Source organism: Lynx canadensis, chromosome A2, assembly GCF_007474595.2.
Source record: "Lynx canadensis isolate LIC74 chromosome A2, mLynCan4.pri.v2, whole genome shotgun sequence".
NCBI classification, from domain to species: domain Eukaryota; kingdom Metazoa; phylum Chordata; class Mammalia; order Carnivora; family Felidae; genus Lynx; species Lynx canadensis.
The window spans coordinates 81786007-81800931 of NC_044304.2; the positions used below are offsets into that span (position 1 = coordinate 81786007).

The window sequence follows — 14925 nt, forward strand, 5'->3', positions numbered from 1 at the left end:
ACAGTTTTTCTGTGTTGCTAAGACCTTAACTTTGGATTTAGGAAGCACAACAAGAATAAGAAGGAGCAATAAATATAAATCTACACTCAAGACACATTGTGGAAGAACTACAGAACACCCAAACAGAGAGAAAAGTCTTAAAAGCAACCAGGAGGAAAAGACTGATTTCTTTACTTACAGTTCCTTATGCATGTTAGCCTTTTGTTCCAAGCTTAATTTCCATGTTCCTGAAGTACATCCTGTAGTAATTCTGTCTCTTAGGAAGAGGCAGGCAATACTAGCTATAAGAAAGCTGGTGAGTTCATATTAATATCAGATGAAATGACTGTAATCTAAGTTCAATGGGGGATAAGGGAAACGTGACAAAAATTAAAAGAATAATTCATCAAGGTCTAATAATTCTCAGCTTGTATGCATGTAATCCAGTAACTTCAAAATACATGTACAGATAGCCAAAATCAATAACACTAAGAAGTTATTTTTAAAACCTCATTGGAAGGTTTTAACACATTTCTTTCAGTAATTGATAGATTAAACAGACAAAAACAACAAACAAAAAACAATGAAGATATGTACCTAAACAAGATAGTTTAAATTTTGTTCTAAAATTAGAGAATATATATTCTTTTCAAACACAAGGACAGTTTACAAAACTTCCTATGTACTTGGACACAAAGTAATTCTCAGCTGAGACAATGTAGACCACTTAATCTAACAGTAATGCAGTTACGGTAGAAAACAATGACAGCAGCAAAAAACTCATACATTTGGAAATTTTAAAGCATATAAATAACAAATATTTAGAAAGCATAGTGTATTAAACTGTAAGCTACTGACACAGTTGAGAAATTGTTTAAAGAATGCTAGTATAAATTACTTTATATCATTAAAGTTGAAAACCTAGGTGGACAATTTGGTACAAATGCATAATGTACTAAATCTGACTCGAAAACTGAAAACCTGAGGAGACCGTAACTACAAGTAGTATTGATTCAATAGTTTAAACTTTGCCACCAACAAAAATCCTCCAGACCCATGTGGTTTACAGTTGAATTTTGCCAATTATTCAAATAACAGTAATTCTAATCTTACACAAACACCTCGAGAGTAGAAAAAAAGGGACTATTCCCCAACTCATTTTGTGTGACTAATAGAATCTTGATACCAATTGACTTGAGAGACAGTATAAAATGGAAAACTGTGAGCTTATTTTCCTTATTAACTTCAATGCAAAATACTAGGAAGATGAAGCCAGCAAACTTAATAACAATAAATATGCCATGACCAATATAGTTTATACCCGGAATGCAAAGATTTTCAACTCACAAATCTGGTTTGAGCTCCTGTAGTTGATTAAAAAAGGAGAAAACATATGATCATCTTAACAGATGCAGAAAACAAATTGGTGATTTCAGTGGAGATTCATAATACAATGACTGGAAAGTACTATCTTAAAGTATATCTTTAAAAATTTAAAGCAGACATTGTACATACGATATTTATTACCTTAGGGGTATTTACTTTAAAATTGGGAGTAAGCAGTTACCCTCTCTACCTTCTTGTTATGGGTTTTGATTACATTATTGATGTGTTTGAAATATTTCATAATAAATGTGGAATGTTTTTAAAATAAAAATACTATATTCGTGATCAGTTTGTATGAAATAAAATGTTATTTCCTTTAAAAAAGAAATTGTTTGAATCACATTGCTGCTTCATGTTGCCTTTTCGTACACTTTTAGTTGCTTCACGTGCATGAGATCTTCCTTGATTGTCCACTACAATTGGGAACTAGTAATTGGTGCATCTCGTTAACACTTTTCTCCTAAGATTTGTTACCCTTGGATCAGAGACAAGTAAAAATATAGCAATACCTCATATTACTTACTGAACAGGTGAGAATGCATGTTTATTATAAGTTAATGCCTATAATCTACATATTAAACTAAAAATCTTTTCATTACTTGAGGTTTTTTAGAAACCTGTTTTAGATTGCATTTGTGTTACAAAGAAAAACTTGACATTTGATAGGACATGAGCCTTTCTTCAATGTTCCTGCCTTGATGCGGCTTTCAAGTCTGACCTGTTGTTTTACTGTTTCACTTTGATTTGACAAGAAGCAAGTACTATTTATAGCAGTGGATGAACTTTAAACCATTAGTGGGATATGTTTCCTTGGCAGTCTAGCAGAGCCATATTTGAAGAAGTAGGAATTTTTATTCAGTAGGAAGGATAAAGCATAAGAATTTTGATGGTTGACTTTGTTGTGTATTAATTTGTTAATATTTTCCTTACCATTCCATAGGAATTACTCAAAGAAACTTACTGCCAGTGAAAATGTTTTGAGTAGTTTTGCCAGGGAAAGTATGATTTTTAAGAATCAGTAATCCCATGGGGCACCTGGGGTGGCGCAGTCGGTTTAAGCGTCCGACTTCAGCCAGGTCACGATCTCGCGGTCCGTGAGTTCGAGCCCCAGCGTCAGGCTCGGGCTGATGGCTGGGAGCCTGGAGCCTGTTTCCGATTCTGTGTCTCCCTCTCTCTCTGCCCCTCCCCCGTTCAGCTCTGTCTCTCTCTGTCCCAAAAATAAATAAACGTTGAAAAAAAAATATAAAAAAAAGAATCATAATCCTGTCACATGAGCTCAATTAAAGGGAAAGGGGAGAGCAGCAAACAAACCAACTGATCTACTTTAGTTATTACTTACTCTTTTGTTCGTTTGGCTCTAGGAGTAAAGTATTTCACCTATTAAATAATGAAATCAAGTTTTCCTTCTCTGTGTCAGCTTTAATCTGAAAAGTTTAAAATTTTATTATAAAATGTTTACTGTAAGAAATTTGGAATATACAGTAAAGTATGAAGGAGAATATTAATGTCATCTATAACCTCAATACCCGGAGAAGCACCATGAATGTTTTAGTGACTGTCTTTCAATCCTTTTAAAAATGAGTATTTGTTGTAATTTTAAGTATTTTTAACTATTCATTCCTCGTTTTCATTCCTTTTTTTATAAAAGATAAACCTCTACTTGAAAATGGAGAAGAAACCTAACAAAAAAGAGGAACTGACACTAGTGAATAATGTTTTAAAGCTGGCTACTAAACTGCTAAAGGTAAAAATAAAACTGAAAATGGATATAATGTAGATATGCTGTTCTGACATTTTATCTTAGTCTTTTGTTTGCAGATCCTATCTTATGTTTGGTTTTATGATTATCCAAATTGTTTCCAAATTATATTTGAACACATTTGTGTCATGTACATTTTACTTATTGTAAAACTAACCAGTGTGATCCAAATCATATCATTTTGAAATTTTAATAACTTTTGAAAATTTAAGACTTTATGTTTAAAGTATTTAGAGGTTGGTATCTTGGAAATTTTGCCTCCTAGTACTTAAAATAGATTTCAAAAAGGGAGATTTGGTGTTAATTTGGAAATTTTCTCATTTTATATTTCTCAGAGCAGTCTTCTGCGTGGCCTGAGTTAGCTTAAAAATTAGTATACATAGTAATTATAATAAATATATATCACCATAAACCTTTAAATTTTTGAATCATTTTTGGTGACAAAAATATAATTTCAAAATATTTGATGTCATAATACTCTTTGGAGGTAATTTGATAAAATATTTCTAGCATTGCTTTGCAGTATTAGTAATGTTTTTTCTTTCTTAAAAGGAAAATGTTTTTTAAAATCTCAATTTCTGTAACAAATTGAATATAATGTTTTCAGAGAATGGTGTAAAATTAGTAGTCTCTCAGTATTACGTTTATTCTTCAGTCAATTAGGTACTGCCTAATTGCCAACTTAATTAGGTACTGCCTCACAGTATATAATAGGCCTTGACAAGCAAGGTTCAGAAGAGAGGCGGGTGGGCTTGTCTGGTACATATGTGTTGATATCTTCAGAGTGTAGGCACTGTGCTAGACAGGATGAGACTTACAAGCAGCTTCAATCCAGAGTAGAGGGAAATTTGAGAAACTACAGAGCACAACAATGTGATCCTTTTGATCACACACAATTATATACAATCTTCTACTCAGAAACCTGGAAGTTAATATAGATTGGTTTTTCTCTGTCACTCTTCACTGCCAAGAAATTCTCAGGCCCATTGATTTAACCTCTCCAATATCCTCTAGTATATCTCCGCTTCCCTATCAGTACTATCCTAGGTCAGGCCCTCATTGTCTCTCACTTGAGCTTTGATCCATTGAACAAAGCAGGCCTTCTGCTTCTAGTCTCACTGTTCTCCAGCGCCCTTTCCACAGTGCTTGCCTACTGCCTGTGATCTTTCTCATGTGCACATCTGATACACTCCCCCTGATTAAATTCAGTCTGTTAGTACGATTTGTGTAAAGAATGACCCTTACCTAAGTAGCCCGTTTTACAGATTTGAAGGATTTCTTTCCTTGCAGTTGGCCCCTAACAATGCTGGGCAACCTGTAGCCATTCAAAGATGCCATGTTTTCATGTGTCTTATGGAATACCTATTACCTCCTCCCACTAAGTTTTAGGAGCACCTTCCTCTAGGACCCACTGCCTTTTTAATACATAGCTCTTTTATGGGAGACTCACAATTAATTATTTATTTGTATGTCTATTCAACTGTAAGGTCTGTCAGCACAGGGACTAAATCTGACTTCCTAGAGCTTAACACAGGGCCTGCCATATAACTTTGAATCTGAGAATAAATAAATCATAGAATTTTAAATCTTTGATTCAATTAATTCTTATATTTGAAAAGTAATTGTCTTAAGGGAGTTTTATGTATGTATTAATAACAGAAAATTTGGCTACTTTTCTAATTCTTGTGCAAAAAGGTATTATTCTCTTAACATTTTTTGTTCTTATACTAGAAAATGTTTTCATACTCTTGGTAATTATTAGACCAGTACTTTACTAGTCATTCATTTGAGACGGAAATTGCAGTTACGAATTTAGATCACAGAGTTCTTTTAATGGAAGTCACTTCTAAGAAAAAGAAAAACCTGAAAGTGTATATATATATATATATATATATATATATATACACACACACACATACATATGTATATGTACATATGTGTATATATATATATAGATAGATAGATATATAGATATATATAGTTTAAGTTTAGCCAAGTTTATCCTTTCTAAAACTATCCACAATTTGTAACTGTTTTATGAAAGTTTTTTTCAAAAATTCTCATTGTATATTGCCCTGAATTAGTTTAACTCTTGATTCTTAATGTATTTCTGGGCTCATGTTTTTTGTTTTTTGTTTTTTCTTTTGCTAGGAATTGGACAGTCCCTTTAGATTATATGGGCTTACAATGAATCCACTGCTTTATAACATCACCCAGGTTGTCATACTGTCTGCTGTTTCTGGCGTTATCAGTGACTTGCTTGGATTTAATTTAAAGGTAAGAGTTTCCAAGTTTTTGTGTTGTTTTTCTTTTTTGAGAGAGAGAGAGAGAGAGAGAGAGAGAGAGAGAGAGAGGGAAAGAGAGAGAGTCCTAAGCAGGTTCCACACTCAGCACGGAGCCTGATGTGGGGCTCGATCTCACAACTGTGAGATCATGACCTGAGCCACAATCAAGAGTCAGACACTCAACTGACTGAGTCACCCAGGTGCCCCTTCCAGGTATATTTTATTTCTAGTGCCCTGTGACACCTTGTGACATTTATTTTACCCTGTCCGTCTTTTGAGATCTCGAATCCACAGTGGTGAAATAATTTTCATAATATTGTGCACAAAGAATGAATAATTTTCTTGGTTTATAATGCTCATGGAACTCCTAATTTGGAACAGTATTCATACAGATAGGACTCTTGTATAGAATAAGGTATTCATTTTTTACTCATAATCTGAATCTAATTTAGGTGATAAAAAGGAAAAGAAGAACCTTATTTCTTTTTTTGGCCAAAAGTTATTTATTATACAGCAATGCATATATCCCCAGCATATGCACAACTCTTGGTGAGTAAGGTGTAGATTATTCATATTAAACAAGTGGTATATGTATATTGCTACTTCCCAATAAAAGAAAGCAAGGGAAATCTGATTTTTACTTTTTTATTTAAGGTGAATTATTCTTGAAAATGCAAGGATAAAAGAGTTTAAAATAGTAGAACCTATACTTGTTTATGAATGAAATTTAGATAATAGCATTATGTAATATAATTTATAAGTTACAGTATTAAAACTGACTCTAGGGGTGCCCAGATGGCTAAGTTGTTTGAGCGTCCAGCTTCTGCTCAGGTAATGATCTCGTGGTACATGAGTTGGAGCCCTGCATTCGGCTCGCTGCTGTTGCCGTGAAGCCTGCTTTAGATCCTCTGTCCCCCTCCCTCTCCCTGCCCTCCGCTCAAGCGCACACTCTCTCTCTCTCTGTCTCCAAATAAATAAAAAACATTTAAAAACACTAAAAAAAAAAACTGACTCTAATGGTTACTACTTCTATTGTTTTTTCACTAGCGTGGAAGATTAAATCATGACAATGCAGAGAAAAGAAGATGTAGCCTCTTTTCCAGAATAAGAGTACCAACTAAGCTGCCTGAAAGCAGTCACTGACTCTTTGCTTCAGGAGTCTCAGCTGGGAAATCGAAGTGTTTACATCAGACTGTCTTGTGCAATTCTTATATTTATTTTACTTGTTCACTGTTTTTTACATTATTTTAGTCTTTATATTTATTTTAGCATTGATGTACTTAGTTGTCGAAAGGGTGATAAAACTGATATCCAGATACTTGAGATCCTGGTAATTGTTCATAAATAATTGACAAAATAACAAATCGTGAGAATAGAAGCCATTGCTAAGCCCCGTTTCTCCATCAATGCCGTGAACTTGCCTTACTTGAGGAAAACTTCTTTAACTTGGAATATTGCATTGGACTCAGCTAAACACATAAAGTGTGTTCTTTGGTGAATCAAGATCCAGTCAGGGTTTCTCTTGAATTATTTTGGAACAATGCCAGGATCTGAACTGATTAAGCTGCAGTTACACACCCTTCAGTATTAATATATATGGGTATTACATAACAGGTCAACAAGTGCTCTTTGATGATAAAACTCTTAATAGAGCAATAATTGTAAATGGTTACCATACTGTAAGATATTTTGATAAAAATTAACTAGTAATAATTGTATTTATTTGAAACACTGGGCTGTTGCACAGCTCCAACTGTGCATGCTCAAAATGTGCACTTTTAAAATTGTTACTTTTAATGCGTATCTTTATATGGGTATGTTATAGTGTACTAGGGCATGATATGGTATCCTTTTGAGTGAGGTATACACTCATCTCACAAGTGAAGTGCCTATTGATATTACTAAAGTACATTATTATGTTTACTCAAGTAAAATATTTTCTCCCCATGGTACACTATAGTGCATACACACTCAAATGAACAACTTAAGAACAAGGTTAAGAACCAATAAAATATTCCTTTGATTGCTAGTTATAAAACTATATCCAAATTTTCAGAAAAGAGCTTCAGTTTGCAAATTCTATCCTCTAAACTTAATCTGGTGCATCCCCCTCACCTCCAATTTTATAAGGGCTATTTTAGATGCTTTTAACCTGGAAAGTTACCTACTCCCCCACATACACATGCACACACAATTTGCCAAGTGTCCAAATGAGAACATATCATGTTGGCATGTTAGGTAGATAGGGCAAATATGGTGATATCTTACATTGGGCCTTGATTTTAAGTTGTTACATTTGTACAATCAAGAATATATTAGGAATTACATAAACATGAAATGTTTTTGCAATTTTTTTTTAACTGGGTATCTAGTTTCTAAACAAAGAATTTATTTGAAACAGTATAGAATTTTCTTGGTGCAAGGTATATCATGTTGAATATCCTCACATTTTTTACCATGTTTTAGGGAATTTATTAAAATAATTAATTGTAAATGATTTATTTGATTGGTGCAGTTTTAATCCCCAAATCATAATCTTAAGATCAGGAATGTGTAGAGAACAGAGCCATGTCATAATATCACTTTGCTCTTACCATTCCTTTTGATCAGCCTCATTGTGTAGTATATTTTCTTTATGTAGAAAACAACAAAAGCAATTTGTTTTATTACCTATGTTCTCCTATGTTTAATAATGACCAAAGTGCATTCTGAGTTCTTTCAAGGAATGTATTACTGGAGCTTTAAGAACATACTTATTTTCTCATGTGGAAACTTAGGCTTTGTTTGATATGTTTCTTCTTCCTCTATTGTCTAATGTTGAGGTTGTTTTTAGGAATTATATTTTATAAACTTTTTCAGAATAAGGTACATACCTATACAGAACTTAACATTTTGCACAGAATATATCAAATATATTTTGAGAAAAAAAAGTACAGCATGAGTTCTGTTAGGAATAAAGGATGAAACTATTGTATCTCACAAAAAAAAAACTATTTCAGAATGGAAATATTTTTGAGAAAGGTAGCTGAGTATACTGATTTAGGAAAATGCTTGTTTTGGATTGAAGTTCATTTTAACTTAGAGTTGGGAGTTGATTTATTGAGTACAGTATACCTCTCAACAACCTATAAATACTATGAATTATGTCTCTAATGTGGGCAGCAATAGAATACCAAAAGGAAAAAGTTGTCATTTTAAGCAATTTCAAAATATTAATGGAATTGTTTTCAAAGCAGAAAAAATTGACATTTGCTGCCTTTAAGAATACCGTGAATGTAAGAAATTGAAAGAAATTGTAACATATCACATAATATAGAAAGGCAGTTAAGAGATAGAATTGTGGCAGATGTTGTGTGTTAACTGTTGTTTCTTTGCCACATGTGTTGTAATTGAACGTTTGAACAGCAAGTTTAAAATAAAATATTCTATGCTGACAGTGTTAAACTGAAGGTTTTCTGTTGTTTTCTTTTCATTTTAAATTCATATACATTTCTATGGTAATGTTGTATTTACTATAGCATAAACTTTAGTTATCACGCTTAGATTTCAGACGAGTGGAAATAAATTTTTTAAAACTTCCCGACATTTAAGATTTTGTTATGATTCTCAACATGAAGAATATGCAGGTCTTCCGCCACCAAAATGCTATGATGTCATTAATTTTTTTTTTTTTTTTTGCTTATTTGTTTGTATTTAATACAGAAAACTGGCCATGGCCTGGATATTAAAGCTCATTGTCAGAAAGGATAGTGGTATTTTTAAGCAAACAGTTTGCCACATGAGTTCAGCATGAGAGATCATGGCCAAAAATAAGATGGGTAAGCATTCTAATATTTCTGTTGATTGGTACAAGTGTTCATAGGACTTTAATTAATCAGGGACTTTTAATTCAATTGCACTTTCCAACTTACCTTAAGCTTGGAATTGGCTCTTTCAATGAGTCTCCCTTCAGAATGCAAAATAGAGCATATGACTGGCATGTCTTTGAATTGCCGTATCATTTAGAACACTGATTCTCAACCCTTTTTCTGCCAAGTCTGTACAAAGGATACCTCAAATGCTTATCAATAGCACTGGCTCCTCACAGAGCCTTCCTACTGGGGGTGAGACTGTGGATCTAGGAGGCAGTATATTTTTTAAAAAGTGTTCCCCAAGTGACTTGGAAAATTTGTCCCACCTGTCACTCCTCACCACCTTGAGAATTACTACCTTATGATCAGGAATTTTGTAGAATGTAAATTCCATGAGATTTTAACTGCATTCACCACTGTATTCCTAGCACATAAAATGGTACCTGATACATAGAAAAATCTCAGTCTATTGAATGAATGAATGAATGAATGAGTCACATAGGCCCTTAGACAGCACCTAGTCCAACGTTCTTATCAGATAAAAATCCTGTCGTCACAAAAGAGGTTAGGAAGCTTGCCCAAGGTTGCTATACTTTGTTAATGATAAAACCCACATTTTCTTTTATTCCCTTTGAAAGTATATTCTATAGAGACAAAGAAGATGGAAGAGTAGGAGGACCCTAGGCTTGTCTCATCCCATGAATACAATTAGATAACTGTCAAATCATCCGAAATACCCCAGAAATTGACCTAAAGACTGGCAGAACAAATTCCATAACTGAAGGTCGAGAAGAGGCCACATTGAAGAAGGTAGGAAGTGCAGAGAAATGGATTTTGGATGTTGCAGAGGGGAGAGAGCCATAGTCACACAGAAGGGCGAGAGGGAGAGGAATGCACAGGGGAACACACAAGAAGAATGTTTCCCCATAGCCATTGGCTTGGAAAGTGAGAGGGGCTGAATTTTGTGAGTTCTTGCAACCAGTGGGGCTTAAGGCCTAAAGTTTAAAGATGAGCAGCTTGGCTGGGATAGAGCCTGGAGAGCACTGTGCTGCTCCTAGAGAGAAGGCAAGCAAACAATACAGGGGTATATACAGTGTGGAAACTGACCTGAAGAACACCAGGAGCACATGGTGTGGAGACTTTGGAGCATATCCCTGAGTGGCAGTGTTCACGGGGACACCTCTCCTGGAAGGAAAATTGGCCAGCACCATTTCTCCTCCCCTGCCCTTCAGCATAAACACAGAGTTACCTGTGGGATGCAACACATTGTGGACACTGGCTGCCTAACTTGCTTATCCTAAGGCCCACCCCCTGTACTCTGGTGGAACTGCCATTCTCAGTCACATTTACCTCAGTCCCAGTACAGCGGGCCCCTCCTTAAGAAGACCAACACAAATCCCTGCCTGCACATCTCCTGACCAGAGAGTTTTGCAGGGCCTCATTTACAGTGGAGGTGGTGACAGGTCTCATTTCATAAGCAGACCAGATCACACCTAGTTGAAGCTCACCACATTCAGGCCAGGGACCAAATAGTGCCCACAGCAAACAAGGAGAGCCTCAGCAGACAACTGGCCTGAAGGATAGAGCATCCAGAACACAACAGGAGAGAGCACATGGCACATACTGGAGACACTCCTAAAGTGCCAGACCCTGGGCACTACATGACTTCTTCATAAGGCCATTACTTTCAGGAGTAGGAGACACAACTGGCTTTTCTAACAGAGAAGCAGGTGGAAACTAGACAAAATGAGAAGACAGAGGAATTTATCCCAAGTGAAAGAACAAGAGATCTAAATGAAACAGATATAAGTAACATGTCCAATGGGGAATTTAAAGCAATGATAATAAGTATACTCACTGGACTTGAGAAAAGGATGGAAGGCATCAATAAGACCCTTATCACAGAGATAAAAAAGTTAAAAAAGAATCAGAGATGAAGAGTGCAATAAATGAGATTAGAAACACACGTGATGCCATGAACAGTGGGTTGGAAGAAGCCGAGGAACGAATTAATGATCTAGAAGACAAAGTAATGGAAAGCAATGAAGCTGAGTAAGAGAAAGAATTATGCAACATGAGAATAGACTTAGGGAACTGACTTCATCGAATATAATAATATCTGTATTATAGGAGTCCCAGAAGAGGAAGAGAGAAAAGAGGGCAGAAAATTTATTTGAAGAAGTAATAGCTGAAAACTTCCCTAATCTGGGGAAGGGAACAGACATCCATATCCAGGAGGCACAGAGAACTCCCATCAAAATGAACAAAAGCAGGCCCACATGAAAACATAGTGTAATTAAATTTGCAGAATATAGTGATAAAGAAAAATCTTAAAAGCAGTAAGACAAAAGAAGATAGTGATTTATAAAGGAAAACCCATAAAGATAGCAGATTTTTCTACAGAAACTTGTTAAGGCACAAGGGAGTGGCATGATATATTCAAACTGCTTAATGGGAAAAATCGCAGCCAAGAATACTCTATTCAGCAAGGCTATCATTAAAAATAGAAGGAGGGGCACCTGGGTGGCTCAGTCGGTTAGTGTCCGACTTCAGCTGGGGTTGTGATCTCATGGTTCATGGTTTCTAGCCCAGCGTTGGGCTTTGTGCTGACAGCTCAGCATGGAACCTGCTTCAGATTCTGTGTCTCCCTCTCTCTCTACTTCTCCCCCACTCACGCTCTGTCTCTCAAAAATAAATAAACATTTTTTAAAAAAATCAAAATAAGAGAGTTTCCCAGACAAACAAAAACTAGTTTGTGACCACTAACCCAGCCCTGCAAGGAATATTAAAGGGGACTCTTGGAATGGAAAGAGGAGACCAAAAGTGACAACATAACAGTAGGAAACACAAGAGCAGTAAAAATGAGTATTTCTGTAAAAAATCAGTCAGAAATTCACACACACACACACACACACACACACACACGTATAAAGGATGTAAAATGTAACATATACCTAAAACATGGGGCGGAAAGAAGAAAAGAATGGGTTCAAACCTAAACAGCCATTAACTTAATATACACTGCTATATAAAGAAAAGGTTATATACAAATCTAATAGTAATCATATATCAAAAACCACTAATAAACATGGAAAGAATAAAGAGAAAGAAATCCAAATATGTCACTAAAGAAAATTAGCAAAACGTGAAAGATAGAAAGACAAGAAAGGATCAAAGAAAATCTCCAGAGACCACCACAAAACAAGTAATAAGATGATAATAAATATATATGTATATCAATAATTACTTTGAATGTAAATGGACTAAACAATCAAAAAACGGGGTGTCAGGAAGCCTTCAAGATCCTCAAGGAGAAAGCAGGCAAAAACCTCTTTGATCTTGGCCACAGCAACTTCTTAACATGTCTCCAGAGGCAAAGGAAACAAAAGCAAAAATGAACTATTGGGACCTCATCAAAATAAAAACTTCTTCACAGCAAAGGAAACAATCAGCAAAACTAAAAGGCAACCGACAGAATGAGAGAAGATATTTGCAAATGACATATCAGATAAAGGGTTAGTATCCAAAATCTATAAAGAACTTCTTAAACTCAACACCCAAAAAACAAATAATCCAGTGAAGAAATGGGCAAAAGACATGAACAGACACTTCTCCAAAGAAGACATCCAGATGGCCAACAGACACATGAAAAAATGCTCAACATCACTCATCATCTGGAAATACAAATCAAAACCACAATGAGATACCACCTTACACCTGTCAGAATGGCTAACATTAACAACTCAGGCAACAACAGAGGTTGGTGAGGATGCGGAGAAAGAGGATCTCTTTTGCATTGCTGGTGTGAATGCAAGCTGGTGCAGCTACTCTGGAAAACACTATGGAGGTTCCTCAAAAATTTAAAAATAGAAGTACCCTACGACCCAGCAATTGCACTACTAGGTATTTATCCGAGGGATACAGGTATGCTGTTTCGAAGGGACACATGCACCCCCACGTTTATAGCAGCACTATCAACAATAGCCAAAATATGGAAAGATCCCAAATGTCCATCAAAGGATGAATGGATGAAGAAGTGGTGTATATATACAATGGAGTATTACTCGGCAATCAAAAAGAATGAAATCTTGCCATTTGCAACTACGTGGATGGAACTGGGGGGTATTATGCTAAGTGAAATGAGTCAGTCAGAGAAAGACAAAAATCATATGACTTTACTCATATGAGGACTTTAAGAGACAAAACAGATGAACATAAGGGAAGGGAATCAAAAATAATATAAAAACAGGGAGGGGGACAAACCAGAAGAGACTCAAATATGGAGAACAAATTGAGAGTTACTGGAGGGGTTGTGGAAGGGGGGATGGGCTAAATGAGCAAGGGGCACTAAGGGACCTACTCCTGAAATCGTTTCACTACATGCTAATTTGGATGTAAATTTTAAAAATAAAAAATAAAAAAAAAACAGGGTGTCAGAATGGATTAAAAAAAAAACAAAAAAACCCCCTATGTATATGCTGCCTACACGAGACTCATTTTAGACCTAAAGACACCTGCATATTAAAAGTAAGGGGATATGGGGACATCTGGCTGCCTCAGCTGGAAGAACATGTGACTCTTGATCTTGGGGTCATGAATTTGAGCCCCATGTTGGGTGTAAAGATTACTTAAATAAAACTTAAAAAAGAATAATAAAAGTGAGGGGATAGAGAAACATTTATCATGCAAATCGATGTCCAAAGAAAACCAGAGTAGCAATACTTATATCAGACAAACTAGACATTGAAACAGACTGTAACAAGAGACACAGAAGGGCACTATGTAATAATAAAGAGGGTAATCCACCAAGCAGATAGGATGATTGTAAATATTTATACACCCAACATGGAAGTATCCAAATACATAAAACAATAACAAAGGAAGTAATTGATAATAATACAATAATAGCATGGGACTTGAACATGCCATTTACATCAATGGAAAGATCATCTAAACAAAATAAACAAGGAAACAATGACTTTGAATGACACACTGAACCAGATGGACTTAACAGATATACACAGAACATTCCATCCTACAGCAGAATACACATTCTTTTCAAGTGCACATGGAACATTTTCTATAATATCACATATTAGGCCACAGAACAGGCCTCAACAAATTCAAGAAGATCAAAATCATACCATGTACCTTTCTGACCACAACACTATGAAACTAGAAGTCAACTACAAGAAAACATCTGGAAAGACTGCATATACATTAAGTTAAATAACACGCTACTAAACAATGAATGGTCAACCAAGAAATCAAAGAAGTTATTTAAAAATACATGGAAACAAAATGAAAATACAACAGTCCAAACAAAACCTTTGGGATTTGGCAAAAGTGGTTCTAAGAGGGAAGTATATAGCAATACAGGCATACCTCAAGAAGCAAGAAAAACCTCAAATAATCTAACCTTACACCTAAAGGAACTAGAAAAACAACAACAAAGCCTAAAGCCAATAGAAGAAAGGAAATAATAAAGACTAGAGAAGAAATAAATGATATAGAAACTTAAAAAAACAAACAAACAATAGACCAGATCAATGAAACTGGAGCTTTGGAAAAGTTATTTGAAAAAGTAACATTGATAACTCTCTAGCCGGGCTTATCAAAAAGAAAAGAGAAAGGACCCAAATAAAATCACAAATGAGAGAAGAGA

The 14925-nt window shown here is 35.2% G+C and overlaps 1 protein-coding gene across 1 annotated transcript in view; it reads left to right on the forward strand.

Moving 5' to 3' along the window:
* The window catches only part of PHTF2 (putative homeodomain transcription factor 2), a 128361-nt gene extending 119503 nt beyond the window's left edge, over window positions 1-8858 (forward strand). The window contains 6 exon segments of the mRNA XM_032592385.1: window positions 1743-1815; window positions 1818-1869; window positions 1871-1895; window positions 3014-3109; window positions 5276-5401; window positions 6457-8858. Coding sequence (XP_032448276.1) covers window positions 1743-1815; window positions 1818-1869; window positions 1871-1895; window positions 3014-3109; window positions 5276-5401; window positions 6457-6552 — 468 coding nt within the window. The 3' untranslated portion in view covers window positions 6553-8858.
* Window positions 8859-14925: the final 6067 nt, after the last annotated feature.